This window comes from Rutidosis leptorrhynchoides, chromosome 2 (assembly GCF_046630445.1).
Source record: "Rutidosis leptorrhynchoides isolate AG116_Rl617_1_P2 chromosome 2, CSIRO_AGI_Rlap_v1, whole genome shotgun sequence".
NCBI lineage: Eukaryota > Viridiplantae > Streptophyta > Magnoliopsida > Asterales > Asteraceae > Rutidosis > Rutidosis leptorrhynchoides.
Genome location: NC_092334.1, coordinates 634,639,277 through 634,656,530, shown reverse-complemented (window position 1 = coordinate 634,656,530; position 17,254 = coordinate 634,639,277). Strand labels below are relative to the sequence as shown.

The following is a 17,254-nucleotide window of genomic DNA, read 5'->3' as shown; positions in this document are numbered from 1 at the left end:
ACAATAGGCACAATTCTGTGAATCGTCTTTCGTACGTGGTAATATCAAATCCTTGGGTTCGTAACCCTCTAAGTTCTGTCTTGAGCTTATTGACCTCGGTTCTGGGACGGTACTTCTCGTTCATCAAGTGCTTGAATGCTGACCACGGTAGTGCGTACGCATCATCTTGTCCCACTTGCTCTAGATAGGTATTCCACCATGTTAACGCAGAACCTGTGAAGGTATGCGTAGCGTACTTCACTTTGTCCTCTTCAGTACACTTACTTATGGCAAACACCGATTCAACCTTCTCGGTCCACCGTTTCAATCCGATCGGTCCTTCGGTTCCATCAAATTCCAAAGGTTTGCAGGCAGTGAATTCTTTGTAGGTGCATCCTACACGATTTCCTGTACTGCTAGATCCAAGGTTATTGTTGGTATGTAGCGCAGCCTGTACTGCGGCTATGTTTGAAGCTAGAAAAGTACGGAATTCCTCTTCATTCATATTCACGGTGTGTCGAGTAGTCGGTGCCATTTCCTTCAAAATAGTTAAATGGAACAAGTTAATCATACAGAATATTAAGAGTAGTTAATAGTATTTTGTAGCATAATATGAACTCATTTATAAAAGCTTTTTCTTCATATTAGCGTTTTATAAGTTTAAATTCGGGTAGTACCTACCCGTTAAGTTCATACTTAGTAGCTAATATACAATTCAACTACTACAATTCTATATGAAAAACTGATTATAATAATATTTCGCGTTCAAACTTTTATACAATATTTTACAAACTTACAATACCGCTTATTTTACATAAAGCATGAAATATAGCACACAATAACTTTGATACAAGATAGTTGTGAAGACAATTCTAGCTAGTACACAAGTCATCCAGCAAAGGCAATAAAGACACGTAATTCATACGTCCAGAAACAAGTCATGCATTCTGGTTTTACTAGGACTACTTCCCATCCTTGGTCTTGTGCAACATAACCGTTATGGCCGTTGATAAGACAGCGTGTTGTAACGTCATCAAAGGGACGAGGGTTACGTAATGTCCAACAGTCCCGTAATAATCTAAAAACCTCATTTCTTACCCCAATTACCGACTCCGTCACTTGTGGAAACGTTTTGTTTAATAGTTGTAGCCCGATGTTCTTGTTCTCACTTTGGTGAGAAGCGAACATTACTAATCCGTAAGCATAACATGCTTCTTTATGTTGCATGTTAGCCGCTTTTTCTAAATCACGAAGTCCAATATTCAGATATATTGAGTCAAAATAATTTCTTAACCCGTTGCGTAAAATAGCATTTGGGTTCCCCGCAATATATGCGTCAAAGTAAACACATCGTAACTTATGGGTTTCCCAATGTGATATCCCCCATCTTTCAAACGAAAGTCTCTTATAAACCAAGACATTCTTGGAACGTTCTTCGAATGTCTTACAAACTGATCTCGCCTTAAATAGTTGTGCCGAAGAATTCTGGCCGACTCTAGACAAGATTTCATCAATCATGTCTCCGGGTAGGTCTCTTAAAATATTGGGTTGTCTATCCATTTTGTGTTTTTAAACTGTAAAATAGACAAGAGTTAGATTCATAAAAAAAATACTTATTAATACAAGCAATTTTTACATATATCATAAAGCATAAGAACACTATATTCCATATATTACACCACACGAATACAACTATCTTATTCCGACTCGCTCGTTTCTTCTTCTTCGGTTTTGGTTCGTTTTGCCAAGTTTCTAGGGATATATGATGTTCCCCTAATACGAGCCGTCGTTGTCCACATTGGTTTAGAAAAACCTGGTGGTTTAGAGGTTCCCGGGTCATTGTTACAACTTAAGGACTTCGGGGGTTGACGATACATATAAAGTTCATCGGGGTTGGAATTAGATTTCTCTATTTTTATGCCCTTTCCCTTATTATTTTCTTTTGCCTTTTTAAATTCAGTTGGGGTAATTTCTATAACATCATCGGAATTCTCGTCGGAATCCGATTCATCGGAGAATTGGTAATCCTCCCAATATTTTGCTTCCTTGGCGGAAACACCATTGACCATAATTAACTTTGGTCGGTTGGTTGAGGATTTTCTTTTACTTAACCATTTTATTATTTCCCCCACCGGTTCTATTTCTTCATCCGGTTCCGATTCTTCTTCCGGTTCCGATTCTTCTTCCGGTTCCGACTCTTCTTCCGGTTCCTCTTCGGGAACTTGTGAATCAGTCCACAAATCATTTCAATTTACATTTGACTCTTCATTATTATTAGGTGAGTCAATGGGACTTGTTCTAGAGGTAGACATCTATCACATAATATCAAACACGTTAAGAGATTAATATATCACATAATATTCATATGTTAAAAATATATAGTTTCCAACAAAAATGTTAAGCAATCATTTTTAAAGAAAACACGGTCGAAGTCCAGACTCACTAATGCATCCTAACAAACTCGATAAGACACACTAATGCAAATTTTCTGGTTCTCTAAGACCAACGCTCGGATACCAACTGAAATGTCCCGTTCTTATTGATTAAAAACGTTCCATATTAATTGATTTCGTTGCGAGGTTTTGACCTCTATATGAGACGTTTTTCAAAGACTGCATTCATTTTTAAACAATCCATAACCTTTATTTCATCAATAAAGGTTTAAAAAGCTTTACGTAGATTATCAAATAATGATAATCTAAAATATCCTGTTTACACACGACCATTACATAATGGTTTACAATACAAATATGTTACAACAAAATAAGTTTCTTGAATGCAGTTTTTACACAATATCATACAAGCATGGACTCCAAATCTTGTCCTTATTTAAGTATGCGACAGCGGAAGCTCTTAATAATCACCTGAGAATAAACATGCTTAAAACGTCAACAAAAATGTTGGTGAGTTATAGGTTTAACCTATATATATCAAATCGTAACAATAGACCACAAGATTTCATATTTCAATACACATCCCATACATAGAGATAAAAATCATTCATATGGTGAACACCTGGTAACCGACAATAACAAGATGCATATATAAGAATAGCCCCATCATTCCGGGACACCCTTCGGATATGATATAAATTTCGAAGTACTAAAGCATCCGGTACTTTGGATGGGGTTTGTTAGGCCCAATAGATCTATCTTTAGGATTCGCGTCAATTAGGGTGTCTGTTCCCTAATTCTTAGATTACCAGACTTAATAAAAAGGGGCATATTCGATTTTGATAATTCAACCATAGAATGTAGTTTCACGTACTTGTGTCTATTTTGTAAATCATTTATAAAACCTGCATGTATTCTCATCCCAAAAATATTAGATTTTAAAAGTGGGACTATAACTCACTTTCACAGATTTTTACTTCGTCGGGAAGTAAGACTTGGCCACTGGTTGATTCACGAACCTATAACAATATATACATATATATCAAAGTATGTTCAAAATATATTTACAACACTTTTAATATATTTTGATGTTTTAAGTTTATTAAGTCAGCTGTCCTCGTTAGTAACCTACAACTAGTTGTCCACAGTTAGATGTACAGAAATAAATTGATAAATATTATCTTGAATCAATCCACGACCCAGTGTATACGTATCTCAGTATTGATCACAACTCAAACTATATATATTTTGGAATCAACCTCAACCCTGTATAGCTAACTCCAACATTCACATATAGAGTGTCTATGGTTGTTCCGAAATATATATAGATGTGTCGACATGATAGGTCGAAACATTGTATACGTGTCTATGGTATCTCAAGATTACATAATATATAATACAAGTTGATTAAGTTATGGTTGGAATAGATTTGTTACCAATTTTCACGTAGCTAAAATGAGAAAAATTATCCAATCTTGTTTTACCCATAACTTCTTCATTTTAAATCCGTTTTGAGTGAATCAAATTGCTATGGTTTCATATTGAACTCTATTTTATGAATCTAAACAAAAAAAGTATAGGTTTCTAGTCGGAAAAATAAGTTACAAGTCGTTTTTGTAAAGGTAGTCATTTCAGTCGAAAGAACGACGTCTAGATGACCATTTTAGAAAACATACTTCCACTTTGAGTTTAACCATAATTTTTGGATATAGTTTCATGTTCATAATAAAAATCATTTTCTCAGAATAACAACTTTTAAATCAAAGTTTATCATAGTTTTTAATTAACTAACCCAAAACAGCCCGCGGTGTTACTACGACGGCGTAAATCCGGTTTTACGGTGTTTTTCGTGTTTCCAGGTTTTAAATCATTAAGTTAGCATATCATATAGATATAGAACATGTGTTTAGTTGATTTTAAAAGTCAAGTTAGAAGGATTAACTTTTGTTTGCGAACAAGTTTAGAATTAACTAAACTATGTTCTAGTGATTACAAGTTTAAACCTTCGAATAAGATAGCTTTATATGTATGAATCGAATGATGTTATGAACATCATTACTACCTTAAGTTCCTTGGATGAACCTACTGGAAAAGAGAAAAATGGATCTAGCTTCAATGGATCCTTGGATGGCTCAAAGTTCTTGAAGCAAAATCATGACACGAAAACAAGTTCAAGTAAGATCATCACTTGAAATAAGATTGTTATAGTTATAGAAATTGAACCAAAGTTTGAATATGATTATTACCTTGTATTAGAATGATAACCTACTGTAAGAAACAAAGATTTCTTGAGGTTGGATGATCACCTTACAAGATTGGAAGTGAGCTAGCAAACTTGAAAGTATTCTTGATTTTATGAAACTAGAACTTTTGGAATTTATGAAGAACACTTAGAACTTGAAGATAGAACTTGAGTGAGTTCAATTAGATGAAGAAAATTGAAGAATGAAAGTGTTTGTAGGTGTTTTTGGTCGTTGGTGTATGGATTAGATATAAAGGATATGTAATTTTGTTTTCATGTAAATAAGTCATGAATGATTACTCATATTTTTGTAATCTTATGAGATATTTCATGCTAGTTGCCAAATGATGGTTCCCACATGTATTACGTGACTCACATGGGCTGCTAAGAGCTGATCATTGGAGTGTATATACCAATAGTACATACATCTAAAAGCTGTGTATTGTACGAGTACGAATACGGGTGCATACGAGTAGAATTGTTGATGAAACTGAACGAGAATGTAATTGTAAGAATTTTTGTTAAGTAGAAGTATTTCGATAAGTGTATTGAAGTCTTTCAAAAGTGTATAAATACATATTAAAACACTACATGTATATACATTTTAACTGAGTCGTTAAGTCATCGTTAGTCGTTACATGTAAGTGTTGTTTTGAAACCTTTAGGTTAACGATCTTGTTAAATGTTGTTAACCCAATGTTTATAATATCAAAAGAGATTTTAAATTATTATATTATCATGATATTATGATGTACGAATATCTCTTAATATGATATATATACATTAAATGTCGTTACAACGATAAACGTTACATATATGTCTCGTTTCAAAATCATTAAGTTAGTAGTCTTGTTTTTACATATGTAGTTCATTGTTAATATAATTAATGATATGTTTACTTATCATAATATCATGTTAACTATATATATAACCATATATATGTCATCATATAGTTTTTTTTACAAGTTTTAACGTTCGTGAATCACCGGTCAACTTGGGTGGTCAATTGTCTATATGAAACCTATTTCAATTAATCAAGTCTTAACAAGTTTGATTGCTTAACATGTTGGAAACATTTAATCATGTAAACATCAATCTCAATTAATATATATAAACATGTAAAAGTTCGGGTCACTACATTATAAACCTCTCAAGTGTCATGGCAAAGGTCTTGAAAAAGTTTACCAGCAAAAAGTTTCTCGAGATGAAATCTATAAAAAAAATTATTAAGAGAAACGCCGAAGAAGAACTTGACCGAAAATGATTATCCAATGAAGAAAAGTTCAAAAGTGCTTCTCGAACATTTCAGCACTCCTATCTATCCGAATAAAAGTCTGCATAAAGACTACATTACTGTCATGACCCTAATTTTTCCGTTATTTTTTTTCAATTAAATATTTAACTTTCGTTGACTGATAGCTTTGCCATGTCATTTCTATATGATTTATTACATTCTAAATAATTTAAATAATATTCCAATATTATTTATTGAATGAAAATGTGTGATACTGTGTTAGTATGTTCCTACATATAACGTTTATTTTCGATGAATCGTCTTGGTTTCCAAACCAGCGATTATATATTCGTGATTCCAAATCCGAATTATTTTAATACAATATTCCAATGTCGTATGAGTTAGTAAAATATTCCTATGTTTTATTTCATGAATTATTATTCTTCTCGCATTTCATAAATTGCGTAACGTTATTTTCTCGTTTCTCTTTCTGTATAATCTTTCGGACAAATTTTTGCATATTATAAGTTTAAAGTTACTCTTAGGATCAAACTCCCTTATCACAATATTGGTCACCACCTTAAATAACGAAATCATTTCAAGTAGAATATATTATAATTATTCCAAATTAAATTACATAAGTTTAAAGAGACTGAAAACAGAACATATGTATTTCAACTCTACCATCACATATTCTAGTTACTACTATTGCTTTAGTATATTAATACTTATCTTAAATTAAGCTTGGAATTTAAAATAAAAGGATAGGAAAGAATGTTGACAACTTCCAGCTTGTCGGCCATTTTGTTAATATATGTATCTCCTTTTACTTTACAACTCACAAAAGAGAACTTGAATACCAAATCCACTAAACAACCAATTTTTTTTATATCTCATTTCACGAGTCATGAGTAGTAGTGTAAAATATTTATATTATATTGGTAATTAACTCTTGTAAACTTAGGTGGTCCTCTCAAAAATGCTTCACCAACAATTTAGTGAGACTTTATCTTTGTAAAACGTATTACTACTGTATAGGAAACATCCTTACAATTTAAGAGATTTCAATTAGTTAATTTCAAAAAGAAGGTAACATACATAAATTACAAATAAATGTGAATTGAGTGATTCTAATTATATCAACACAATTTTCGTGATACGTATACAACCGTGATTATTTATATCCTATTATATAAACATAAACATAAAATATAAATTGTGATTTATATTAAACTACTTTGAACAAAATAATTGAGAATATAAAGTCAAATTATGTATGAAGTTGTTTAAAAGTAAATTAAATAAAATAAAATAAAGTGATGTAGTCAAATAAGTTAAGCTCATCTAGTACAACTGGAATTCCATTTCTTTTGTAACTACTCATGGGAATATGAACACATCATGTGGTTGATTTATTTAACAATCCAAAAGCTATCAAAATTTATCCCAAACTCCAAGACTTAGTTGAGTGGTTGCACCTAATTCTACAATTACTTTATTTGGAAATGGGTACAAGTTCTATATATATAAACCACCATGTACACCCTAACCGAACACATATCAACAAGTTCTTCACCTCCTTATAACGTGATTTATCGGTTACAACGAGTTACATATATATACTATACTTCATATCCACCTTATTCAGTCTTAAGTAATATTGAATTCACTATCACAAACCAATAACTAAAAAGACGTAAAATCTACGTATAAAGAATCGGTGGCAAGGAAGGTTAAACACGAACGAGGAGCTTTAAATATCATCGGCCACAATTTGCTTTCGCTTTGAAGGTATACTCTATTCTAATTTTATTATTAATATTAATATTAATAAGTAAAAATATTAAATTAATATCAACAATAATTAATCACCTATCATATAATTTTAAGCTAATCTTCAAATCGAAACGACTCTTAACTAACTATTATTGCGCTATCGTCAATTGTATTACAAAGTTTTGAGATTTAAAGTAATACTCCACCTTATGAGAAAATTCTTGTTAGTATCTTAAAGTTTACATAAAACTTAAGATTTTAAATTAGGAAGATGTTGTACGACGAAATCAAAAAGTATGAGTTCTAAACCAAAGTTCAAATGATCACATATAATCCAAAATATTGCTCCGTTCTATTTGTCTTTGTAGGACACATATAGAGAAATAAAATGATTATATTAAAATAATGTTACAAAGATAGTATTACATTTACAAGTTAATCTTAATAATATTGTTTACGTTTTTGTTGTGTCTCTACATAAACATAGAAAATGGCTTGATATTTTATAAATTAAGTTTTTATTCCCTAAAGCATAATAAGTTTTACCAATTAAATTTGGAGTTTTTAAATAGTTCATATATAAATAAATTAGATGGGAATGAACGAATAAAAACAAAAATTATATTTTTGAGTTCTCTGTTGGTTCATCCGTATACAAAGGATGAATGATTTTTATGATTTTACAACAACAGTCCCTGAAATATGTAAAGTTTTACAAAGGTAATAAATAAAATAAAATAATTAATTCCATAACTAAAATGAATCGAAGTTGATATATACTCTGTACATCAAAATTTAAGAAGGTAGATGATGATATTACTTCAAGTTACGAAGTTAGTCCCTGGTCTATGATTAAAGTTACAAATATGAGTAAATAATTTTCGCAATTACAATTTACCTCCTTATATACTAAAGTTACTTTAAACAAGTCCTTACTTAACTAGTTATAATAGTTACTTGCAAGTTTTTGAAAAAGTACATGTTCAGTCCCTGAACCATCCATTAAATTACAAAATACAAATACGATATTTTTGTTGGTCTAACCTCAAATATGTAGATGCAAATTACGCTTTTAGTCCCTTAATCATTTAGTAGCTTAAAAAATTAGAAATTAAATATATAAAGAAAGCCTAATTCGTATCTATTAAAATATAGTAACTGGTTTGTAAAATTAATAATTGAATAGAGCAACTAATTCACGAGATTTACAAATTCAAATGTTTGATTTATTAAAAATTATATTTTTAGCTCCTAGAGTATAAATAGTGTTAAAATACTAAAGTAAAAGAATTTCATAATCACTGTTTACTTCCCAAATACAACTTTTAAAGAATAGAACTAGACTATACAAATATATATAGAATATGAAAATACTTTATAAAGGTGTTGTATGACCACTGACCAACCTTATTACTCTAGGTTAAACGCTTCGGAACATTCTTACAGATCTTTGGTTTAAGTTATCTACTGTGCTATCTAAGGTGAGTTATAGTCCCACCTTTTTCTACTATTTTAAATCTTTTGGGATGAGAATACATGCTTTTTGTTTTACCTATTAGACACAAGTGGCAAATCATGGTAAATTATTCTTTGTGAGTTGAAACACAAATATTCCCTAATTTGGTAACTTTTAATTACTGGTTCTTGCTGGTAAACGCGAATCCTATGGATAGATCTATCGGGCCTGGCCGCCCCATTCTGTGCTAGTCGCGCTAGTTTTTAACGGAATGTTTAGTACTTCGTTAGAAGATACACATGTTTCTGTGTATATTATATATTGCAAGGGTAAATAAAATGAGACAAGTTAAGTTACCAAGTGCTCACAGAAGATGTAATAATATTTTTAAGACGTTTCTCAACATTAAATCTTGTGGTCTAATTTTATACTGTTGTTATACTAAACCTATAATTCACTCAACATTTTTGTTGACTTTTACTCGCATGTTTTATTCTCAGGTGATGATTGATTATTTACTTCCACTGGCTAGAGAGTCTGCATATTGTGTCGCAGATTTTTGTTTAAACATGTATAATATTGCATTCTGTTTTCATACATTCGGTTATTATGGTTGTTGGTTGACGTTTGAGCCAACATTTATTTCCTTTGGTTGTCTTTAAAACTTTTAAAATGTTGGATTTCCTTTTTGGGTAATCCATTTAAGTAAATGAATGCAATGGTTGTTTAAAATATTCATATAGAGTTTTCGATCAAGGTTATGGGACCGAGTAAACGTTGGTCGTCATGGATTATTATGACGGGGCGTTTCATTTGGTATCAGAGCTTTGGTTGTAGGGAACTAGGTGGTCGTAATGTGGTCAACCCTGGGTCAATAGGGTGCATTAGAGTCTAGTCTACAGCCTGACCTTTTTATGATTATAGCATTATTATGCGTTAAATGAACATTATCTGATTTATTATAAGTTACATTTTAATGTTATTTCTACTATATATATGCATGTGATTTACGTAACTAACCGTGATTTCTTCTTATCTTATCTTTCTTTATTCTCGTGCTAAGATCATGCCTCCTCGTGAATCTACCGAAGCTCGCTTTCAGCGATTGTTAGTAGAGGGTATCGCTGCTGCCACTGCTGCTATGGCCACAACTCTTCAGAATAATATCAACAACAATGGAAATAATGGGAATGGAAATGGGAACCATGATGGTTGTTCTCACAAGACCTTCATGGGGAGTAAACCTCAAGAGTTTTGTGGTACTGAAGGACCAATTGGTCTTTCACGTTGGTTTGAGAAGTTGGAATCTATATTCCGAGCTAGCAGGGTCCGAGAAGAGGATAAGGTGAACTTCGCCAGTTGCACTTTGAAAAATAGTGCATTGACCTGGTGGAATAATCATGTTAGTGCTATTGGGAATGGTGTGGCATATGGCCTTAGTTGGGAAGCTTTCAAGCAAAGAATGATCACCCGCTACTGTCCAAGAGGTGAACTTAAGAAACTAGAGACTGAGCTGAAAAATCTAAAAATGAAGGGAAATGATATTGATGCTTATGACCAGCGGTTCTTTGAGTTGACTCTTTTGTGTCCAAATGTTTTTCCTACCGAAGACCTCAAGATCGAGGCTTATATTGAAGGATTGTCTGACTTGATTGAAGTTGGGGTTGAATCCAGTGAACCTCAAACTATTGAAGCTGCCATAGCTATGGCACACAAGCTGAACGACAAGATTTTGCGTAAGGCAAAGAAGATTTCATCTGGAGAAACTGGCAATGAGGTTGCTAAGAAAGATGAGAGCGGGAAGCGGAAATGGGAAAGTAACCGCAACTTAAATCACAATCAGCACAAGAAGCATAATAACTCGGGTTCTAAGCAGGGTAATCAGCGTCAAAGGTGCCCAAGATGCTACAAGAACCATACTGGGTTCTGTACAGCTGTGTGTTCCAAGTGCAACAAACAGGGACACATAGCTCAAGATTGTAAGAGCTCTATTTCTAATACTGCTGCAAAGGAACCTATTAATGGGAAGGATAAAGTTGTTACACCGAGGGTTTGTTATGGGTGCGGAAAACCAGGACATTTTATCGATTCGTGCCCGGATAAGAAGAAAAATGGTGGTAACGCGCGTGGTAGAGCGTTCAACATTAATGTCAAAGATGCGGAAGAGGATCCTGAGTTGGTTACTGGTACGTTTTCAGTCAATAATTTACTGCTTCATGTTCTATTTGATTCTGGTGCGGATTCATGTTTGTGTCTAGCAAACTAAGTCCTAAAATCATCACTCCATTATCGACCTTAGACGGAAAGTATACTGTAGAGGTAGCTAATGGTAAATTACTTAAGGCTGAAAAAGTGTATCGTAATTGTAGTATAACTTTGGGTGATAGAAGTTTTGATTTAGACTTGATACCTATTGAGTTAGGAAGTTTTGATGTAATCATTGGTATGGATTGGCTATCCAAGAATCGAGCTGAGATCGTTTGCTATGAGAAGGCTATTCGTATTCTTCAAGTAGATGGAGAACCGTTAATGATCTATGGTGATAGGAAGTGCAAGCAGTTGAACCTCATTAGCTGTTTGAAAGTTCAGAAGTATCTCAGGAAAGGGTGTCATGCTATTCTTGCTCACGTAAGAAAACCCGATCCAAAAGAAAGACAGTTGAGTGACGTAGCAATCGTCCGTGACTTTCCCGAAGTGTTTCCTGAAGATTTACCCGGACTTCCACTGCACCGAGCGGTCGAGTTTCAAATTGATCTAGCACCGGGTGCTGCTCCTGTAGCCCGTGCGCCTTATAGACTTGCTCCATCCGAACTCCAAGAACTTGCAAGTCAACTTCAAGATTTATTAGAGAAAGGTTTCATTCGTCCCAGCTCTTCCCCGTGGGGAGCTCCTGTTCTGTTCGTCAAAAAGAAAGATGGTTCGTTTCGTTTGTGTATTGATTATCGTGAATTGAACAAGCTTACTATTAAAAACCGTTACCCTCTTCCTAGAATTGATGATCTGTTCGATCAGCTTCAAGGTTCGTCTGTTTATTCTAAGATCGATCTTCGTTCCGGTTATCATCAACTGCGTGTTAAAGAATCTGATATTCCGAAAACTGCTTTTCGCACCCGTTATGGTCACTAAGAATTCCTTGTTATGCCGTTCGGATTGACAAATGCACCTGCTGTGTTCATGGACCTCATGAACCGTGTGTGTAGACCCTATCTGGATAAATTTGTTATTGTTTTCATCGACGACATTCTTATTTATTCCAAGAGTGATGAAGAACACGAAGAACATTTGAAGTTGGTACTTGATTTGTTGAGGAAAGAAAAGTTGTAAGCTAAATTCTCTAAGTGTGATTTCTGGTTAAGAGAAGTTCAATTCCTTGGACATGTTGTTAGTAAACATGGAATACAAGTTGATCCTGCCAAGATTGAGGCAATTGAGAAGTGGGAAATTCCGAAGACTCCTACACAGATTCGTCAGTTTCTAGGGTTGGCAGGCTACTATAGAAGATTCATTCAAGATTTCTCTCGTATAGCGAAACCTCTAACTGCTTTAACGCACAAGGGGAAGAAGTATGAGTGGAAGGGTGAACAGGAGAATGCTTTTCAGATTTTGAAGAAGAAGTTGACTACCGCTCCGATATTGTCACTACCGGAGGGTAATGATGACTTTGTTGTTTATTGTGATGCGTCGCGACAGGGCTTTGGTTGTGTTTTGATGCAACGAAAGAAAGTTATTGCGTACGCGTCACGTCAGTTGAAGATTCACGAGCAGAACTACACAACTCATGATTTAGAGTTGGGGGCCGTTGTTTTTGCGCTTAAGATTTGGAGACATTATTTGTATGGGGTTAAGAGTACAGTGTACACAGATCACAAAAGTCTTCAACATATCCTCGATCAGAAACATTTGAACATGAGACAACGAAGGTGGATTGAGACGTTAAACGATTATAATTGCGAGCTCTTATATCATCCGGGTAAAGCCAATGTTGTTGCCGATGCGTTAAGTCGTAAAGAGAGGGCTGAACCTCGCAGGATTAGGGCCTTGAATATGACAATCCGAACTAACCTCGCTAGGCAGATTCTTGAGGCACAACAAGAAGCCTTAAAGGAGGAGAATTTCGTGAAGGATAATATAAAAAGCGTGGCTAAGAAGTTTGAGGTACGAGCTGATGGTACTAGGTACTTTGCGGGACGTCTTTGGGTTCCAAAATTTGGAGGTCTCCGACAACTTGTGTTAGATGAGGCTCATAAGACTAGGTACTCTATTCATCCTGGTTCAGGAAAGATGTACCAGGATCTTAAGGAGCTGTATTGGTGGCATAATTTAAAAGGTGATGTGGCCAAGTATGTGGCTAAGTGTTTGACCTGTGCTAAGGTCAAAGCTGAACATCAAAAGCCGTCTGGACTTTTGGTGCAACCTGAAATTCCCGAGTGGAAGTGGGAAGGTATTACTATGGATTTTATTACAAAGTTACCAAGAGTTTCGGGTGGCTATGATGCCATTTGGGTAATTGTAGATCGACTTACTAAGTCGGCTCACTTTTTGCCGATTAGGGAAACAGATTCGATGGAGAAACTCACTAGTTTGTATTTGAAGGAGATTGTTTGTAGGCATGGTGTTCCTGTATCCATTATCTCCGACCGAGACAGTCGATTTGTATCAAGGTTTTGGCGATCTTTACAGGAAGCCTTGGGTACTAGATTGGATATGAGCACCGCTTATCATCCTCAAACGGATGGTCAAAGTGAAAGGACCATTCAAACGTTAGAAGATATGTTGCGGGCGTGTGTTATTGAATTTGGAAATGGGTGGGATAAATATTTGCCGCTGGCTGAGTTTTCTTATAACAACAGTTATCATGCAAGTATTAAAGCCGCACCGTTTGAAGCTTTGTATGGTAGGAAGTGTAGGTCTCCTATTTGTTGGAATGAGGTTGGGGATGCTCAACTCACAGGTCCAGAAATTATTCACGAGACTACTGAGAAGATTGTGCAGATTAAAGAAAGATTGAGAACCGCTAGAAGTTGGCAAAAGAGTTATGCCGATAAGGGAAGGAAAGATGTTGAATTTCAAGTTGGTGATCGTGTTATGTTAAAGGTTTCGCCTTGGAAGGGTGTGATCCGTTTTGGTAAAAGGGGAAAGTGGAGTCCTCGTTTCGTGGGACCATTTGAGATCATTGAAAGAGTTGGACCAGTGGCTTATCGCTTGAGATTGCCACAAGAGCTCAGTGCTGTTCACGATGTTTTCCATATATCGAATTTAAAGAAGTGTTTGGCCGAGGCCGATCAGACTATTCCTCTGGAGGAACTTCAAGTTGATAAGCAATTGCATTTTATTGAGGAGCCTATTGAAATCATGGACCGAGAGGTTAAGACTCTTAAACAGAGCAGAATTCCTATTGTCCGAGTTAGATGGAACGCTAGACGCGGACCCGAGTTCACTTGGGAACGTGAAGATCAGATGAAGCAGAAATACCCGCATTTGTTCCCAAATGACGAGTCAACCCCTACACCTGCTTAAATTTCGGGACGAAATTTCTTTAACAGGCAGGTACTGTCATGACCCTAATTTTTCCGTTATTTTTTTTCTATTAAATATTTAACTTTCGTTAACTGATAGCTTTGCCATGTCATTTCTATATGATTTATTACATTCTAAATAATTTAAATAATATTCCAATATTATTTATTGAATGAAAATGTGTGATACTGTGTTAGTATGTTCCTACATATAACGTTTATTTTCGATGAATCGTCTTGGTTTCCAAACCAGCGATTATATATTCGTGATTCCAAATCCGAATTATTTTAATACAATATTCCAATGTCGTATGAGTTAGTAAAATATTCCTATGTTTTATTTCATGAATTATTATTCTTCTCGCATTTCATAAATCGCGTAACGTTATTTTCTCGTTTCTCTTTCTGTATAATCTTTCGGACAAATTTTTGCATATTATAAGTTTAAAGTTACTCTTAGGATCAAACTCCCTTATCACAATATTGGTCACCACCTTAAATAACGAAATCATTTCAAGTAGAATATATTATAATTATTCCAAATTAAATTACATAAGTTTAAAGAGACTGAAAACAGAACATATGTATTTCAACTCTACCATCACATATTCTAGTTACTACTATTGCTTTAGTATATTAATACTTATCTTAAATTAAGCTTGGAATTTAAAATAAAAGGATAGGAAAGAATGTTGACAACTTCCAGCTTGTCGGCCATTTTGTTAATATATGTATCTCCTTTTACTTTACAACTCACAAAAGAGAACTTGAATACCAAATCCACTAAACAACCAATTTTTTTTTATATCTCATTTCACGAGTCATGAGTAGTAGTGTAAAATATTTATATTATATTGGTAATTAACTCTTGTAAACTTAGGTGGTCCTCTCAAAAATGCTTCACCAACAATTTAGTGAGACTTTATCTTTGTAAAACGTATTACTACTGTATAGGAAACATCCTTACAATTTAAGAGATTTCAATTGGTTAATTTCAAAAAGAAGGTAACATACATAAATTACAAATAAATGTGAATTGAGTGATTCTAATTATATCAACACAATTTTCGTGATACGTATACAACCGTGATTATTTATATCCTATTATATAAACATAAACATAAAATATAAATTGTGATTTATATTAAACTACTTTGAACAAAATAATTGAGAATATAAAGTCAAATTATGTATGAAGTTGTTTAAAAGTAAATTAAATAAAATAAAATAAAGTGATGTAGTCAAATAAGTTAAGCTCAACTAGTACAACTGGAATTCCATTTCTTTTGTAACTACTCATGGGAATATGAACACATCATGTGGTTGATTTATTTAACAATCCAAAAGCTATCAAAATTTATCCCAAACTCCAAGACTTAGTTGAGTGGTTGCACCTAATTCTACAATTACTTTATTTGGAAATGGGTACAAGTTCTATATATATAAACCACCATGTACACCCTAACCGAACACATATCAACAAGTTCTTCACCTCCTTATAACGTGATTTATCGGTTACAACGAGTTACATATATATACTATACTTCATATCCACCTTATTCAGTCTTAAGTAATATTGAATTCACTATCACAAACCAATAACTAAAAAGACGTAAAATCTACGTATAAAGAACCGGTGGCAAGGAAGGTTAAACACGAACGAGGAGCTTTAAATATCATCGGCCACAATTTGCTTTCGCTTTGAAGGTATACTCTATTCTAATTTTATTATTAATATTAATATTAATAAGTAAAAATATTAAATTAATATCAACAATAATTAATCACCTATCATATAATTTTAAGCTAATCTTCAAATCGAAACGACTCTTAACTAACTATTATTGCGCTATCGTCAATTGTATTACAAAGTTTTGAGATTTAAAGTAATACTCCACCTTATGAGAAAATTCTTGTTAGTATCTTAAAGTTTACATAAAACTTAAGATTTTAAATTAGGAAGATGTTGTACGACGAAATCAAAAAGTATGAGTTCTAAAACAAAGTTCAAATGATCACATATAATCCAAAATATTGCTCTGTTCTATTTGTCTTTGTAGGACACATATAGAGAAATAAAATGATTATATTAAAATAATGTTACAAAGATAGTATTACATTTACAAGTTAATCTTAATAATATTGTTTACGTTTTTGTTGTGTCTCTACATAAACATAGAAAATGGCTTGATATTTTATAAATTAAGTTTTTATTCCCTAAAGCATAATAAGTTTTACCAATTAAATTTGGAGTTTTTAAATATTTCATATATAAATAAATTAGATGGGAATGAACGAATAAAAACAAAAATTATATTTTTGAGTTCTCTGTTGGTTCATCCGTATACAAAGGATGAATGATTTTTATGATTTTACAACAACAGACCCTGAAATATGTAAAGTTTTACAAAGGTAATAAATAAAATAAAATAATTAATTCCATAACTAAAATGAATCGAAGTTGATATATACTCTGTACGTCAAAATTTAAGAAGGTAGATGATGATATTACTTCAAGTTACGAAGTTAGTCCCTGGTCTATGATTAAAGTTACAAATATGAGTAAATAATTTTCGCAATTACAATTTACCTCCTTATATACTAAAGTTACTTTAAACAAGTCCTTACTTAACTAGTTATAATATTTACTTGCAAGTT

At 33.3% G+C, this 17,254-nt stretch overlaps 1 protein-coding gene across 1 annotated transcript; it reads left to right on the top strand.

Moving 5' to 3' along the window:
• Window positions 1-10,146: 10,146 nt before the first annotated feature.
• Window positions 10,147-16,667, top strand: LOC139890105 (uncharacterized). Its single transcript, XM_071873007.1, has 3 exons — window positions 10,147-11,266; window positions 11,380-11,934; window positions 16,657-16,667. Exons 1-3 carry the CDS (start codon window positions 10,147-10,149, stop codon window positions 16,665-16,667), a joined length of 1,686 nt encoding a protein of 561 aa, XP_071729108.1.
• Window positions 16,668-17,254: the final 587 nt, after the last annotated feature.

Excerpts from the sequence above, each read along its gene's own strand:
- LOC139890105 (XM_071873007.1), top strand. The coding sequence starts at position 10,147 with ATGCCTCCTCGTGAATCTACCGAAGCTCGCTTTCAGCGATTGTTAGTA. Across the intron at positions 11,267-11,379 it reads GGATCCTGAGTTGGTTACTG|ACGGAAAGTATACTGTAGAG; the intron begins GTACGTTTTCAG and ends TATCGACCTTAG.